The 17,412-nt window shown below is 41.1% G+C and overlaps 1 protein-coding gene across 20 annotated transcripts in view; it reads left to right on the top strand.

Annotated features, from left to right (window-relative positions):
- Positions 1-4,263: 4,263 nt before the first annotated feature.
- LOC117245824 (protein NLRC3-like) overlaps positions 4,264-17,412 on the top strand; it is a 55,435-nt gene continuing 42,286 nt past the window's right edge. For 14 of the 20 annotated variants that reach the window (XR_013488463.1, XM_078163832.1, XM_078163825.1 and 11 more), the window contains exons 1-6: positions 4,264-4,409; positions 9,884-10,033; positions 11,574-11,678; positions 11,880-11,926; positions 12,138-13,932; positions 15,317-15,490. Coding sequence is in view for 19 of the 20 variants with exons in the window: in XM_078163832.1 (XP_078019958.1) it covers positions 4,279-4,409; positions 9,884-10,033; positions 11,574-11,678; positions 11,880-11,926; positions 12,138-13,932; positions 15,317-15,490 (2,402 nt within the window). In the remaining variant the exon portion in view is untranslated. Of the gene's footprint in view, positions 4,410-4,489; positions 4,656-9,883; positions 10,034-11,573; positions 11,679-11,879; positions 11,927-12,137; positions 13,933-15,316; positions 15,491-17,412 lie in introns of all 20 variants that reach the window. The other 6 variants (XM_078163835.1, XM_078163834.1, XM_078163833.1 and 3 more) reach the window with 4 other exon arrangements.

Genomic DNA, 17,412 nt, shown 5'->3' with positions numbered 1-17,412 from the left:
ATAGGCTGCAAAATCGCGCTATCAACCATATCTAGACCGCCATCTTTACTTGGCTGCTGGCATAATGTGTTTCTGCAGCCGTCTGCCTGATGTGTGTATAAATCTATCTCCAGGGAAATACTGTACATATACAGAGATCTACTGTAGATACAGTTTTCAGTGCACTGCACTGGATATAAATATAAGTGGTCCTGCATTTTGTGTCTATCTTATCAGATTTTATCATCATGTTCTTGTCAAGATCTTCTCCTGCGACTGTCAGTGTCAGCGTCATTGCAGTAAGTGTCTTTACATGAACATGGAAACATCAGGAAATCAGTAAGTTCATTAATTATTCCATCTAATATGGATAATCTATTCTTGTAGGCTTTTGATGTGAGGGGCCATTCTGCTAAATCGGTGCCGAGTTTGTCCCCAGGACAATACATAAATAAATATCTGTACAATACATTTTATTAATGAGCAGTGTCCTGCCCTTTGTTTCCTTATTGCACTATGAAGATACATCATAAAGAAAATTAAGAAAATCTACCTTATACACCTAAAAAAAAAAAAAAAAAAAAAAAAAAAATAATAATAATAATAATAATAATAATAATAATAATAATAATAATAATAATTGGGTGAGCCTGTGCTCAATTGAAACATAGTGTACATTTTTGTATCGGAGTTAGTTAGAATACACATTGTAGTTTTGTCCCCAGGTTTTCACTCAGTTCCCTCCTTTGAACTTCCTGAAGTTTCCTCCTTTCCCTCTGTGTTAAAAAAATCCAAAAAAGTCCAGACGTTTGATTTTAACACTGACACCATGCTCCTTACTTCTTTCTCCATTGCCTCCATCTTTGTTGTGATGAACTTCCTGCCAAATGCTGCTGACTGAGACTTCTGCTGACCTCACCAGGAAAGAAACAACAAAACATCAGCACCATCTAGTGGACTGAAAAAGCAACTGATTTTATAATTCCAGCACCTAAAGTTGTATTAAAATGTGAAATTGCAAAAAATTAATTTTGTATAAAAGATCAATACGATGCTGTGTCAGATTTTCCCACCTGTAGTATAAAGTCTGGAGCTTATAAATGACAGTGAGAGCACCCAGAGGAATGTTCTGAGCACACTGTTTATTTACAATAACCTCCAGGCATGTCACACCCATGAATCAAACTGACTGAGCTAGTTTTTAGTTTTTAACCACCTTGAAAGGCTCACAATACATCTATAGCAGTTTAAGTGTGCGTTATATTTAGAGTGTTTTCACCACTTTACCCTGCTGTCACACAGACATGTGGAACTGAAGCCATTATATCAAAGCCACCAGACTCCACTGACAAAAACAGAAATCTAACTGAGCAGATCACTGAGCTGCTGCTCTGCTGCAGAGTCGATTGGTTCATGTGTGAGGTAAAGCAGAGCAAATATTCAGATATAACCTACACTTACACTGATAGTGATTCTTTAAAGTGGCCCCGTCCACATCAGCACATTGTTGAGCTTCTGTGCCGGTAGATTTGGTTTATTAAAGATGAAAGCAAAGCAACAGAGTCAATAAGATAAGCAGAGCAGAAACATCAGAAGGGTCAGACCACTGTGTTTAACTATATATCTTTAAACGTTACAGTTTCAGCTGAAAATGACAACAGAAATCAACAAGTCTGCTGATGTCACAGATCTCTGCAGATGTAAACTATTTACAGTTTTCTACCTGGAAGTGATTGTTGTTGTTTGTACAATGTCACAGTGATTCGGCCTGTATGGGTACATTTTCTGTTCCAGATCTGAGAACACTACAACAGAATAAAGATCATTTGGGTCTAAAACAAAGGCAACAAATCAAATCAGGCTCCCAGTCATTGTCTATGGAGCAGCTCCAGACTTTATACTTGATGACATCACAAGTTTGAGATGTATTCCTCTGGTTTCAGGCTTTGAGAGAGAGCAGCTCATGTTCACAAACACTGATTGAACTTTCCAAGGCCGTGGAAATAACATATTGGAATTCTTAATTTAGTTGGTGTTCCCCTTTAAGGTTAGGTTGGGGTTAAAACGCAGCGCTCTGAGCCCTTACAGGGGTTGGAAGAGCCCCATGAACACTGCAATAATTTAAAGTATTGGATCAAATCTGAGGGTACTGGGCCACTGCACACGTGGGGCAACGGGAACTTTATTTATTAACAGTGCTCCATCCCTCAGGGTCTCTGGAGAAATAATCTGGTGACTGCCGCTGAGTATGGTTTTTCAGGTGCCTCTGGATTGCGCTCTCATTTTTGGTTTTAAATGTGGGGCAGAGAGGACACCCAAACTCGGATGGTGAAAGGGTAGTGTGCCCCAGACTGGCTTCGTCACTCACAATAAAGGGGTGCATCTGAAAAAAGGAGAAGTCAATCAACATTGGTAGCTGGAAAACATACTGAACATCAACCATATTTTACCGATCTAAAGGACTCATGGTGGAGGAGGCACTACAGCTATTTATGCATCCACATGTGTATGTGTATTAGTGCTCTGCATTACTAAAACATAATACAAATGTATTTTTTGCAGACACCCGGGGCTATGTATACGTTAGATATCTGACCCTGTTAACCCTCGGGGGTCGCTCATGTCGTATACCACATGAGACAACTCTCGTTACTATTTTTAGAATATCTCTGGAAAAAAAAGCTGTATATAACTTGATTGAGCAGCGCAGGGTTGAGGTTATACAAGCATTAATACACAAGGAGACCAGGCGAACCAAAAATTGGGGTAAAAATGTCTTGTGTGCAGTGAGTGTGTGCACAGATGTTTTATACCACAACAAGCAGAGGAACACATATTAACCCCGCTGCAAACTACACATCTAAATTAACCAACACATCAAGAGAGGGCAGTAATAGTCTCTGGCCAACATTAACACTGTTCACACACAGACATTGATGAAAGGGAGCACAACAGACCTTGAGCAGCTAACGTTAAGTTAATTCCAATCATACCCTCGTTTTTACACAACAAATGCAGCTAAACCCACCATACGGTGGTAGTAATTTGTGCATGCCGAGATTCCTCACATAGACGTCCCCCTAATGATTCGATACATTACGTAGAATTGCATCTTAGAGAACATAACACACGTGTTAAAATATAATGAAGATGACGGCGCGTATAAACGCAGCGGCTTGGTACTCTATGCTAGTGCTAGCTACTAGCTAGTACTGCTAGTGCTAAGTGCCGAATAGAATTTCGTTGTACAATGTACAATGACAATAAAGTTGTCTAATTCTAATAATTAAAAGACTCGTTCCCTTACCGCTCTTTCTCTTAGTCGTGCGTGTATTGTTCGCATTCTTCTCTTCGTCTTCTCTGTCGTCTTCTTCCTCTTCTTCTTCTTTGGCGAATAATACACACACAGACCAACTTCCGGTATGGATTGGATATATGGCGGCGCCCATGTCCGCCATCTTGTCTACAGCTGACCTCACCAGGAAAAAAACATCAGCACCATCTAGTGGACCAAAAAAGCAACTGGCTTTATTATTCTAGCACCAAAAGCTGTATTAAAATGTGTATCTGCAAAAATGCAAATAAGGATTGGGGTCTGTGATGTATTGTTTTTGTTTTGTTTTGTTTATTTTATTATGTTGTATATTTTTTACTGGACCTTTGACCTGAGTAAAGTTGACTGATTGATTGATTGTATGATGCACATAATAAAAGATTGATACGTGGCGTCTGTGTATAGACACAATATCGCCACGCAAAATATCGCGATACAATGCTGTATCGATTTTTTTCCACCACCCCTAATTTGCAGTGCCCGCTCTGTAGAACTGACACCAAAGTCTGGCTCATTGAACGCTGTCACTGACATCATGACCTTTGCTTCTTTTATATTTTCCTTGCTTGGTGCATGTCTACAAACTGTATGATAGTCCTGCCACTGTGAGGTGAACAGAGAGAATGTAGAGTGATCTTGTTTGTTAAACAGGTGGACCACGTATATTTATATTAGGAATGATAAGCTGCGAGCAAAGACCGCTCCCTGGGACTTTGGACACACCTGGACCAGGGAGTGTGTGTGTGTGTGTGTGTGTGTGTGTGTAGTACAGCCCTGCCCTCCTGCAAACAGTCAGCGACAGAGAAAAGAACAGAGGCAACACACCGACCAAAGTTTAATGCATCAAAGTAATAATTCTAATAATAAGAATAATAGTGATAAAGATTGTTCACGTGTCCCAAGTCTTGACTCCAAATACAGTCTCAAGTCTTGAGAACGAATCTCAGGCAACTCTGTGTGACGAAATGAAAATTCCTATGAATAAAAGGGAGGAGGTGCCAACAGGAGGGAACACTGAGAGTCTAAAGTCAGTGTGTTCAGACTCCATTTTAAACTGGACAGAGCAGTCAGAGGAATACAGGTCGTCTGAGACACGGTGAGTGTTAATACTATAAAAATAATGATTACTGTCATTATTGATTAATCAGCTGATTTTTATTCTGATTCATTGTTTAGTCTGTTATAGGGGAGAGTGGGGTCGGACAGTGCCGCCTATTTAGCAAGGTAGAAAGAAACTGTGTCATCCACCATGCTCAGCCACATCCTGTTCACTTTCAACCTCAAAATGGAGACCGTCTGACTATTGCTCACAATTTATTCACAGTTTTGAAATCTACAGCATGTAAGTAAATGTTTTGGCTCTTTTGTCATTTGTCTTCTACCATACTGTTTTTAGTTGTGCCACATACAAAAACATATGGTTGGAAAGTTGATTTTCAGGCCTATCAGGCTGTGCTAGTGTTAGCTGAATGTTTGTTGGGAGCTAACACAGGGGTGTTCAGAGAATGTTGGGGGGCACTGGCAGCAATAATTTAGAACGGGAGTGTTTGTCTACGTCTGAGGGACATCTTCACAGCTCAGTTTTTAAGTGATTGGAGGTGGATATTTGTGCAGGCAAAATGAAGATTATGCTTGGTATGATTTTGTGGCTCTGGCTGTGTGCCTTCTTGGATGGCTGTTTGTTGAAGGATGAGGTTTCTCCGGAGAAAATCACGGCGTCGTCACTCACACACGTGAGTGCCTGCTGTCGCTCAAACCCCCAGCAAAGTCAGGGGGAGCTTTTAACTTGGACACACTGGATACCTATCCTGAATAAAAGAAGATCTGGACAAGAGGAAAGTCTAAAGCAAAGAAAAGAAGTTCGAGAGGAGGAGTGAAACAAAGACTAAGGAAACGTGGCTGCAAACATCACCTGCCAGTAATAACTCTCTCTAATGTCCGCTCCTTGAAGAACAAAATTAATGAACTGATGGCGAAAGTCCAATATGACAGTGATTTTAGACAAAGCAATCTCATCTCTCTCACTGAGAGCTGGCTAAAAGAGGGGATGATGAATCCAAACCTGTCCGGTTATACATTGATAAGGGCGGACAGGGACAATACACTATCACAGAAATCAGCTGGTGGTGGCATGTGTCTTTTTGTTGACAATCGATGGGCCACACAGTACACTGTTCGGGACAAAGTCTGCACCCGCGATTATGAAATTCTGGTGGTATCTTTTCAACCTGCATTACAACAGTATGTAGATTGCCCGACCCGTCTGACGTGCACCCTGGATAGGTGCTATGGTGATTTACCCGATGCCTACAAATCCATCTGTCGGCCAGTCCTGGGAAAGTCTGAATATAACGTCATACATCTGCTCCCATGTTACAGGGCGAAGCTGAAATGGGAAAAGCCAGTGACTAAGGATATACAGATATGGTCACATGATTGTAAGGAGGAACTGAGAGACTGTCAGGACAATACGGACTGGCAGATCTTCTTTGACTCCTGTGATAACCCACATGATTTGACAGACACTATCACATCTTATATAATGTTCTGTGCAAGTAACATTATCCGCACAAAAACAGTTAGAATATTTCCAAATAATAAGTTATAGATAACCAGTGACTTAAAGGATTGTATAAATCAGAAAAAACTTGCTTTTGTTAACGGGAATACAGAACTTGTCAAAGAGAAGACATGTGAATTAAGAGCTAAATTGAAAAAAGCAAAAATAGAGTACAAGGATAAAGTAGAGAAACACTTTTATTCTGGCAGTGCTAAAAGAGCATGGGAAGGTCTAAATCAAATGATGGGGAGGGAGCAGAAACATGCCCCTGTGATCCACCTTTCTCCATCCTGGGCTAATGAATTAAAATTATTTTATAGCCAATTTGATAAGACAAATTTCTGTACATGAAATTGCCTCAAGTCTGGCATGAATAAAACCCAAAAAGGCACCAGGGCCTGATGGCCTCAGAGGGAGAGTGTTAAAAGATTGAACTATACAATTAAAAGGAGTTTTGCCTAAACTATTTCAGCTCCTGCTTGACTTGTGTACAGTACCCCAAATTTGGAAAATGTCGAACATTGTGCTCATTCCTAAAAAGCCAGGGACTTCAGAATGAAACGATTATAGGCCCATTGCACTCACCTCCATTTTAGGTAAGTGCACGGAGAGAGTTTTAAGTAGACATATATGACAGCTTCTATATCAAACGGCCTTGACCACCTGCAGTTCGCATATAAAAGTAAGAGGGACACAGATGATGCGACTGTAACCTTGCTCAACACCATAACAAAACATTTACAAGTCCCCATACACTATGTTAGAATTATTTTTATTGATTTCACATCTGCTTTTAACACCATGCAAATACATATCCTTTTGCAGCGACTCATCAATCTAGGGGTTAACGGTGGCATTTTTCATTGGATCAGAGACTCCCTCTCTGACCGCCCACAAAGAATCCTTGTAAATGGTATTGTCTCACATGAGATCGTATTGAACACAGGAGCACCACAGGCTGCCATTTTTTCACCCTCTCTTTTCTCTGTGTACGCAAATGAGTTTAATATTGATCATGCATACTTTAGTTTATTTAAGTACGCAGATGATATGGTGTTGATTGCTCTCCTGCAGGAGGGCGATACTGAAAGAGAGAATTTGTATTTTAACCATGCACTGAGCTTTCAAGATTGGTGTTCAACCAGCTCCTTAGAAATAAATGTCTCAAAGACCAAGGAGCTAATCTTACAAAATAACAAAAATATAATGAAGCCAATAATCATCAATGGACAAATGTTCGAGATGGTTGATGATTTTGAATATTTGGGCACATACAATGACAGCAGTCTTACATTTCAAATAAATATGGATCACATTTTTAAAAAATGTTCACAATGCCTCCACCTGCTATGCAAGCTCAATACTTTTGGAGTGAGTCAAACTATTTTAGAAACAGTATATAAGAGCCTGGTGAAAAGTATCTTATCATTTAATATGATTATGTGGTATGGAAATCTGAACATTAAATGGAGAAACAAACTGCAGAAAATAGTGAACATGGCCTCCAAGATCTTAGGGAAGCCACAGAAGCAGCTGAGTAGTCTGTACGATGAATTAATCAGACGCAAAGCTGAGAAGATCATTAACGACCCTTCTCATCCTTTGTACAGTGAATTTGAACTTTTACCTTCAGGGAAGCATTACAGACTACCGATGGCAAGGAAAAATCTCTATAAAAAGTCCTTTGTCCCAGAAGCTGTCAATACAATAAATAAAACTAGAATGCGGTAGATATTTACCTTTACTCCTACTTTTTACTCTTGCTGAGGGTTTCTGTGACGGTATGTATTTTTTCTCACAGCGGTGACAGAGTGACGTATCACCCCGGTATGGCGGTGATACGTCACATTTCTGCATGTGCATTTAAAATAAACGTGTTTAAACATTAATTCAAAAACCGAGAGTCAGTTTTAGTTGTTTTAGAAGAAGTTTGATACACAGAACTATAGTGTGTTTACGTCCTGCGCGGAGGGATACACCGGTGAGCAATAGCTGCAGCTGGCTCTGGGACAGGTATGCTAGGAGACCCAGCCACTGGACGTACAGACACAAAAACGATATCCATCATGTTGTCTCAATATGAAAATGATAGCGAAAGGGCATAACTCCCAAATCGTCGGAGTATTCTTTTAACATTTGGCTTGGCATGATGAATCATCTTTTTTTATTTATTTTTTTTTTTGTGCGGTGATGACCTCTTCACCACGGTAGGCATCACGTGACCGCGGTATTGCGGTGATGCGGTTATTGTCACAGCCCTATCCTAGACCTATGTGTTTTAATTTAACTCATATTGCGTTGTGTACTTTTATGAACTGGTATGTTTTGAATGTGGACAAATGTGTGTTGACTGTACACTGTATTGCAAAGGCAGTCATAATTTTTTCATATTTTATATCCTCTGCTCTGCAGTGTTTTATTATGTTTTGTGTGTCCTCTTGCCTTGAGACATGTTAATGGTGGAACCAAAGACAAATTTCCACTCTGTGGACAATAAAGTTTTCATATTCGTATTCGTATGCATAGATTTTGGTGGTCAAAGGTAGTAATGGCCAAATGAAGCCTCACGGACCACTGTCTTTATTCTCTGAAGCCAGTAGATGGTGCTGTCTGTTCAACAAAGGTTTGAAAGCACATTTCACTGCCATTCCTTCAGCCTTTATCTTTAAACCAAGAGCGCCATCTGGTGGGGTCAGAAAATAAAGAAAGTGGTTCATGAGGCTTCATTTGGCCATCACTAGTCAAAGGTCAAGGTCACTATGACCTTGCATCTGTCTCATTTTTATGAACACAAAATCTCAAGAAGGCCTTTAGGGACTTTACTCATATTTGGCACAAACGTTTACTTGGACTAGAGGATGAGCTAATTAAAATTTGGTGGTCAAAGCTCAAGGTCAATCTGGCAAAAGAAGTTTTTGTCATTCACTCAAGAATTCATTAGCTAATTATGAAAAAAAATTCATACAGGTGTCTCACAGGATAAAATGATGAAGTGATGACATTTTATATCAAAAAGGTCAAAGGTCAGCTTCACTGTGACATTATCATGTTCTGCATAAAACACTTCTCTGGTCATTATTAAACATAATATATCAGGAGCAGAAGGGGAGACATTTGGTCAGAGACTGAGTTGGTGACACTGATCTGGGCGATCTGATCTGACATTGGGCGGCAGTGGCTCAGTCCATAGGGACTTGGGTTGGGAACCGGAGGGTCGCCTGTTCGAGTCCCCGTCCGGACCAAAATATGGAGCGTGGACTGGTGGCTGGAGAGGTGCCAGTTCACCTCCTGGGCACTGTCGAGGTGCCCTTGAGCAAGGCACTGAACCCCCCAACCGCTCGGGGCGCATGACCAAGGGCAGCCCCCTCACTCTGAGATCTCTCCACTTTGTGCATGTATAGGTCCTGTTTGTGCATGTGTGTGTCTTTCGGACAAGCAAGAGTGAAAACATTGAATTTCCCCTCAGGGGGATTAATAAAAGTAAATAAACTAAACTAACTAAACTGATGTTGTAAGAGAAACTCAACTGGTGTTTGAAGGCATACAACTTTGAGACAGAAATTCTAGTTTTACAAATGTTTTCTTTCTCTCAAAGAAATGTGTGAACAAATGATGCTGTGAATATAAGGTGTTCAAATTTAGACTGATTTCTTTTTTCAATATAAATGATATGTTCTCACGGCTGGTGTCCCAACTGTCCCAGGGAGTCAGAACTTTGGGAAAATGCACTCCTTGTACATTTAACAAAACTGTGCCTTTCACGTTTGGGTTGGGCTCTAAACACCTGATCAATAGTTAGCAGACGCCTGTATCTGTTCAGAGATCAAATTATTTTCATTACTGTTCAAGTAGTCTGTGAGTAATCAAAGGTTATTTAGTGTCAATACAAAAGTGTCCCAACTGACCCCGCTCTCCCCTACTGTATGTCATAACAATACCCAGCCAATATGTAATCATGTCCTATAAATAAGAAGTTACTGACTTCATCACACTGTGTATGTGTGTTACAGTTCTCTCAGATTTGGGAAGATGGATGATTTGGAGGCAGACGGGGACAGATCAGAGTCTCCAGTGTCCAGCTGTCAGCTGTCTTTGAAGAGTGACCGCAGTAAACCTCTTTCTCTAAACTTCAGTAATGAACCTGGACCCTCAGACACAAAGTGAGAGACTGTTTCTACTGTAAACTGACCTGAAGATGATTCTGTTTTTATTATTATCTGATAATCTGCACCACAACACTGTTTTTATAATGACATGAGGTATTGTTTTATTCAGTCATCGGGGATGTCCTGATCAAGTTATTTGGCCCTGATCAGAGTCCTTTAAATTTGGCTATCTACTGAAAATAGAATATAACAATAAAATATGCAGTTAAAGCAGCTGTGCGGAACTTTCCGTTTTCGTTGATTATAGCGCCCGTTTTGGTCGAAGCGGTATGACACCCACAGCCTGGTGTCATAAATTTCCGACTGCAGCCTTCAGCTTCATTCGTAAAATCTCGACTGCAACTGGCAATTACCGCATGCATTTGTTTTGGAGAGCGAGAGGAAAATCATAAATGTTCTGGTGTAGCTCTGAATTTCTTATAAACTGAGGACAACTGCCTGCTGTATATTTGTGTTCATGGTCACAGTCACAGATAATTTTGTGGCGTTTGTTGTAACGTTACTAGACAAAAGCGGTTCACATCAGCTAACGTTACATTTAGCTTGCTTATAACTTCCATGTCGTCATATATTGAAGTGAAACAACGTCTAACAAGTTGCGGTATATTCTCTAAATAAAAACAAAAATTACATACCTGTGGATTAGGAAAAGGGCCAACTCGGGATCAGTTTTAAAACCTTTCAAATCTCTCAGCTCTCTCCACTTGGTGAATGCCCGACCGAGGTTTACACACGTTTGGGCTCGAGCCCTGTCACTGTCCCGTTTAGCCTTCTTCTGTTCTTTTTCTTTTAGATGGTGCTCCTTCGTTATCCGCCATGATATCGAAAGTACAACCAAGTCCCTATAGATACATCTGGTAAAACTGTTATGTGTTCAGCAATGCCCGCTGCGTACCGCTTACTCGAAGAAAGCTCTCTGTAAACATGGCTCTTGTTCTTCTCTCAATTTATTGGCGCATCGCAAACAACTTCCAAGTGCATACCACCACCTACTGTACAAGAGTGTGCAATGTGTCCGAAATCATTCACTACTCCCTACTACATGTCATTTAGCCTGTTTCTTAAATCCTACTCGTAAACACGGCTCCTTCTTCTTCTGTGGTTTAATGGCTGCGGGCCGCTGCAGGTGTGCAGACTTACTTCCGCCTCTGGGTGGCGTATTCTGGTTTGCTGACTTCTGCTGTGCCCGACCCGAGACAGGCTACGCTAAATAGCCGTATAGAGAAAGGCTTTTTTGTCGCTGTTGGGTTCAAATAAATATGCGGATCTTCAAGGGGGGGTGATACGAACTAGGGACAGTTTTATGGTAAAAAGTTCCGCAATGCTGCTTTAAATAGAACACAGTATATAAGAGCAGCACTGAGAGAAGAAATAAGAAGGAAACTAAATTACCTGTATATTTACAAGGGTGTTCAGATAAAGGAGACACGTAGTTGCTGGTGGGTAAAACACAGGCAGCGCCAACGATGATACTGTTTGAACCTGGTCTTTACAAGGACTAATAATATGTGTCAAACATTTGTTGTTTCCACAGACAGAGAGCAGAGTCTCCAGTGTCCAGCTGTCTGTCTATGAAGAGTGACTGGTCCAAAGAACAGCCTCCAGACTTCAGTCATGAACCTGGACCCTCAGACAAAAAGTAAGAGACTGTTGAAAAACATGAGGCAGCTTTTTGCCTTTTGAAAGTCGTCTCACAGTGGAGCACAACATTACTCAGGAGGTTTTCATGAAGCTCCACCATGAGATATTTGAACTGCCTGTGACTGAGTGTGTGAATAAAGCAAATAATTTTCAGCACAGTTTGCAGGACGAGATCTAAATAATGTGTTCATCTCCACAGAGAGAAGAAGAGGAGTCATGTTTCTGTGGAGGAGCAGCCGTCCTGCTGTAAGACTGTACATCTGTCTGCTGATGTCATCATGTCTGAAAACAGGATTCTTCTTAGTTTATTTGTGTTGTAAAGTGTAGACATGAAAGATTTTATAAAACTAATGTATAAAACCTTCATTTGTTTGTGTTACTTGTTTTAATGTTGGTCATGAAAATAATCAGAGTCCAGATTTATTTCTTTAGTCTGACATGTTTCCTTCTCTTTCAGCAGACAGTGGTCTGCAGGAGGTTTTAGATGAACATAAGATCAGTCTGAGGAGGAGATGTGAACGTGTGACTGAAGGAAGTGATGAAACAGGAAGTGAAACCCTCCTCAACAGGATCTACACTGAGCTCTACATCACAGAGGGACAGAGTGAAGAGGTTAATACCCAACATGAGGTGAAGCAGCTTGAGAGAGCTTCTAAGATGAAGACCCTCCATGAAACTCCAATCGAGTGTCACCACATCTTTAAAGCCTCACCTGACCAACAGAAACACATCAGAGTGGTTCTGACCAACGGCGTCGCTGGCGTTGGAAAAACCTTCACAGTGCAGAAGTTCACTCTGGACTGGGCCGAGGGTTTGGAAAACCAAGATGTCAGTCTGGTGATTCTGCTTTCGTTCAGGGAGCTGAACTTGATCAGAGATGAAAAGTTGAGTCTTCTCACTCTGCTCCGTGTTTTCCATCCAACATTACAGAAGGTCACAGCAGAGGAGCTCGCTGTCTGTAAAGTTCTGTTCATCCTTGACGGCCTGGATGAAAGCAGACTGTCTCTGGATTTCCACAACAATGAGGTTGTGACTGATGTCACACACAAGTCATCAGTCAACGTGCTGTTGACAAACCTCATGGAGGGGAAGCTGCTTCCCTCGGCTCTGGTCTGGATAACTTCCCGACCTGCAGCAGCCAATCAGATCCCTCCTGCATGTGTTGACAGGGTAACAGAAGTACGAGGCTTCACTGACGCCCAGAAGGAGGAGTACTTCAGGAGGAGAGTCAGTGATGAAGAGCGGTCCAGCAGAATCATCTCACACATGAAGACATCCAGGAGCCTCCACATCATGTGTCTAATCCCAGTCTTCTGCTGGATCACTGCTACAGTTCTGGATCACATGTTGACTACAGAGCAGAGAGGAGAGCTGCCCAAGACCCTGACTGACCTGTACTCACACTTCCTGCTGGTTCAGACAAAGAGGAAGAAGCACAAGTATGATGAGGGATGCAAGACGAATCCGCAGGAGCTGACGGAGGCTGACAGGGACGTTCTTCTGAAGCTGGGGAGGCTGGCGTTTGAACATCTGGAGAAAGGAAACATCATGTTCTACCAAGAAGACCTGGAGCGCTGTGGTCTTGATGTCACAGAGGCCTCGGTGTACTCAGGAGTTTGTACAGAGATCTTCAAAAGAGAGTCTGTGATCTTCCAGAAAACAGTCTACTGCTTCGTTCATCTGAGCGTTCAGGAGTTTCTGGCTGCAGTCTACCTGTTCCACTGTTTCACCAACAGGAACACAAAGGTACTGGAGGACTTCCTGGGGAGAGACTGGAATAATTACAGATCCCTGGATGTCTTCTTAAGAAGAGCCATGGAGACATCCCTCCAAAGTAAAAATGGTCACCTGGATCTGTTTGTCCGCTTCCTTCATGGCCTCTCTCTGGAGTCCAACCACAGACTGTTAGGAGGCCTTTTGGGTCGGACAGACAACAGTCCAGAAATCATCCAGAGAGCCATCAACAACCTGAAGAAGATGAACACAAACAAGATCTCTCCTGACAGAAGCATCAACATCTTCCACTGTCTGCTGGAGATGAACGACCTCTCAGTACATCAGGAGATCCAAGAGTTCTTGAAGTCAGAGAACAGATCAGAGAAGAAACTCTCACAGATCCATTGCTCAGCTCTGGCCTACATGCTGCAGATGTCAGAGGAGGTTCTGGATGAGTTCGATGTGGAGAAATACAACACATCACACGCTGGACGACGGAGACTGATTCCAGCTGTGAGGAACTGCAGAAAGGCTGGGTAAGTCCAGATGTGATTAACATCATAAATCATTGTAGATTAGTAGTTCAATTCTTCAAATATACACACTATGAAATTCTTATTATTCATAAAATGTTCAAATGATGTGTCTGTTGTATTTTGTCACAGATGTTCTTGAGCTGTTTCAAATGCTGTGAGTGCAAAACATGTAGATGTTTCAGTTGGTTGTGTTTATAGCTGTTGAGTTAATGAACACAGTTTTTCTATTGATTTCTAATAATTGTTCCAGTTTACAGTTTTTCACCTTTATGTGATGGAGGCGCCATGTGAACCTGATAAAACAAATGATGGACTTCAGAGGTTGTTGTTGAGGTTTTATCACAGCAGCATTTCATCACAGTATGGCAGTATTTGATGGTTCTGAGTGAAATCAGTAAAGTTATTACTCCATAAACAGATTGTGTAAGGTGTTTTATAGAATCAGACATGCAGATAATACCTGAGTTTATTCACCACTATGCTTAAAAATTTAAAATAAGATCTGTATTATTTGCCAAAGGAGATTTCTGAAGTCCTAAAAACGGCTTTTATCCAGTTGTTGCTATCTCTTTTTTCATGCCTCGGCGCCGGCGACAGTCGTGGCCAGAGGCATCATGTTTTTGGGTTGTCAGTCTGTCCACGACATCTCAAGAACACCTTGAGAGGATTTCTTTAAATTTGGCACAAACGTCCAGTTGGACTTAAGAATGAACTGATTAGATTTTGGTGGTCAAAGGTCAAGATCACTGTGACCTCACAGAATATGTTTTTGGCCATAACTCAAGAATTCATTCACTAATTATGACAAAACTTCACACTAATGTCTAACAGGATAAAATAATGAAGTGATGAGATTTTATATCCAAAAGGTCAAAGGTCAACTTCACTGTGACATCATCATGTTCTGCATAAAACACTTCTCTGGTCATTATTAAACGTCATATCTCAGGAACAGAAGGGGAGACATTTGGTCAGAGACTGAGTTGGTGACACTGATCTTGAAACTGTGCTGATTGTATAGATCTTCTGTGCTGTCGGGTTGAAGATGTGTGTGAAGCGTCTGTGTTTTAGAATAAGTAGCTTCTTTGCAGCAACATCCATATTTGAATCATTGTCTGCTGTCATGGACACATATGAGTCTGGACAGACATGGATGTAAACTGTAAGTGTAACTTGACTGGTGAAGCATACGACCACGAGGCAGTAATTCTGGTCATGAATCAGCTTTTAATTAGTTTGAATTCTTTGTGTTCTTTTTTTATTCTTAACTATTTTCAGTCCATCAAAACAGGATATTTCAAACTGTTTTATTATCAAATCCATAAAGTAAATATAAAGTGTCTCTTTGACAATAACAGATTTTCTAATATATGTGTCATGTCAGATTTACTTCATGTGGACTCTCAGAGACTCACTGTGAAGTCGTGGCCTCAGCTCTGAAGTCCAACCCCTCCCATCTGAGAGAGCTGGACCTGAGTCACAATGACCTGCAGGATTCAGGAGTGAAGCAGCTGTGTGCTGGACTGGAGAGTCCAAACTGTAGACTGGAGACTCTGAGGTCAGTTCACTTGCTTATGTAGGTGTTTGTTTGTTTGTTTTTGGATATATATAATATAAATCCTTGACTGAGGTTATAAAGCTTTCAGTGTTTTCAGAAATGTTGTGTCTTTCCAAATGGCTGAACAGTTGGTTATGAAAGGCAGAGAAATGATGATTTAGAACATTTAGACACCATCAAGTTTGAGATTTATCCAAACAGAATTTAAGATTCCTGAGGTTCTGAGGTTTCTTTGTTTTCATGTTAACGTCACATAATCATTTGAAGTCACAGACCTTTAGACTGCAACAATAAGCAAATAAATAGTCTGCACTGGAAACATCTTGGACTTTAAGGACAGGTTGATATTCTTTCACACTCACACGCCCATTAGGACTGCACCATTAATGATCTGGATTCATACGTCTATGTGATCTCATTTGTAAATGACAAGCATTCACTGGCTCCTGTTTCCCTATGCATCCATGTGTTGACTGATGTGCTGTGGAACAATCCCAGTTGCTATCAAGTGTTTCCTCTATCAGTGGGATCCCCCACCCCCCTGAAAGAAAGCAAATATTTTATTGATGTTATTTACCTTGTTTATGTGCACTGCTTTGATTTGAGCTCAGTGTGAGAGTCTTTACTGTGTTTTCCTGTCGCTGGGCTGCGTTTCTCTCCCTCCTCCTCGACCCACACAGGTGACGTTACTTGAGTTAACAGCCTCTGGTTACATCACTGTAAGTGGAATAAAATCTTCCAAACGTGTCATTTCTTATTGTAATCCACCTAAAACCAAAGACAGACACATGTGGACTCCAAACTAGTGGAGCTGAAGCTGACAGGCTCCGCCCCCTCCAACAAGCGTGTGTTGAGGCTCAACTGGTGTCTGTGCAGCAGCCCAGAGTTTTCAAAGTGTCTGTGTGTTCACAAGTTTTGTATCTTTGAACTGAATCTCTGTGTTTGAAGTTTAGTTTTTCTCCTGCGTTGCTGTTTGTACTTTCAGATATCTGCCTTATTTTACCGTTTCATGTTCGCTGTCAGACGGATAAGATTCGTATGAAGTCACTGCAGATGAAAAGCCAATATTTTCTGCTTTGGCTGCTTCACAATAAAAGCTAAACAAAGCTAAAATAACAAAACAACATGGGACTTTTATTGTGAAGAATTTATAGGAAATGACACGTCCACTGTTTTACAGCCGCATAACTGAAGACAAGTGTCATATAATGGTCAGTGTGTGTTATTTATTCTAAAGCTGAAACTTTATATTCTATGTTTTATGCCTCTGTGCCGGAGATAGCCGTGACTGGAGACATTATGTTTTCAGGTTGTCCGTCCGTCTGTCCGTCCCATTTTAGTGAAAATGATTTCTCAAGAAAGCCGCAAGGGGATTTTTTCAAGTTTTGCACAAATGTTTAGTTCAACTCAACAATGAACGGATTAGATTTTGGTGGTCAGAGATTAAAGGTCAAGATCATGGGGCGTCGGTGGATTAGTGGATAGAGCAGGCGCCCCATGTACAAGGCTGTTGCTGCAGCGGCCTAGGTTTGACTCCAGCCTGTGGCCCTTTGTTGCATGTCACTCCCTCTTTCATGCTTGACTGTCCGATCAATTAAAGGCCTCATATTTTGTGTGACATTTATGACTGTATGCTCAATGATCTCTTGTGGTTGATAGGAAACTTTGGTCTCATTTTAAAATGGAGCATCTACAGATTAATTCCATACATAATGTCTTATGATCCACTAAAGTTTGGCACAATACGAGATGATTTAGTCCTTGTTTTGTTATCTTAGTCAGGAGCAGACATGGGGGAAAGTCACACATGTGCAAGTCACAAGCAAGTCTCAAGTTAGCTGTGGTGGGAATCAAGCAAGTCAAGTCCCTGCTATAAGTCAAGCAAGTCAAAAGTCAAGTCATATGTCACATACAGCAAACAT

This window comes from Epinephelus lanceolatus, chromosome 22 (genome assembly GCF_041903045.1).
Source record: "Epinephelus lanceolatus isolate andai-2023 chromosome 22, ASM4190304v1, whole genome shotgun sequence".
Taxonomy (NCBI): Eukaryota; Metazoa; Chordata; class Actinopteri; order Perciformes; family Serranidae; genus Epinephelus; species Epinephelus lanceolatus.
This window is presented reverse-complemented; position numbering and strand designations above follow the sequence as displayed.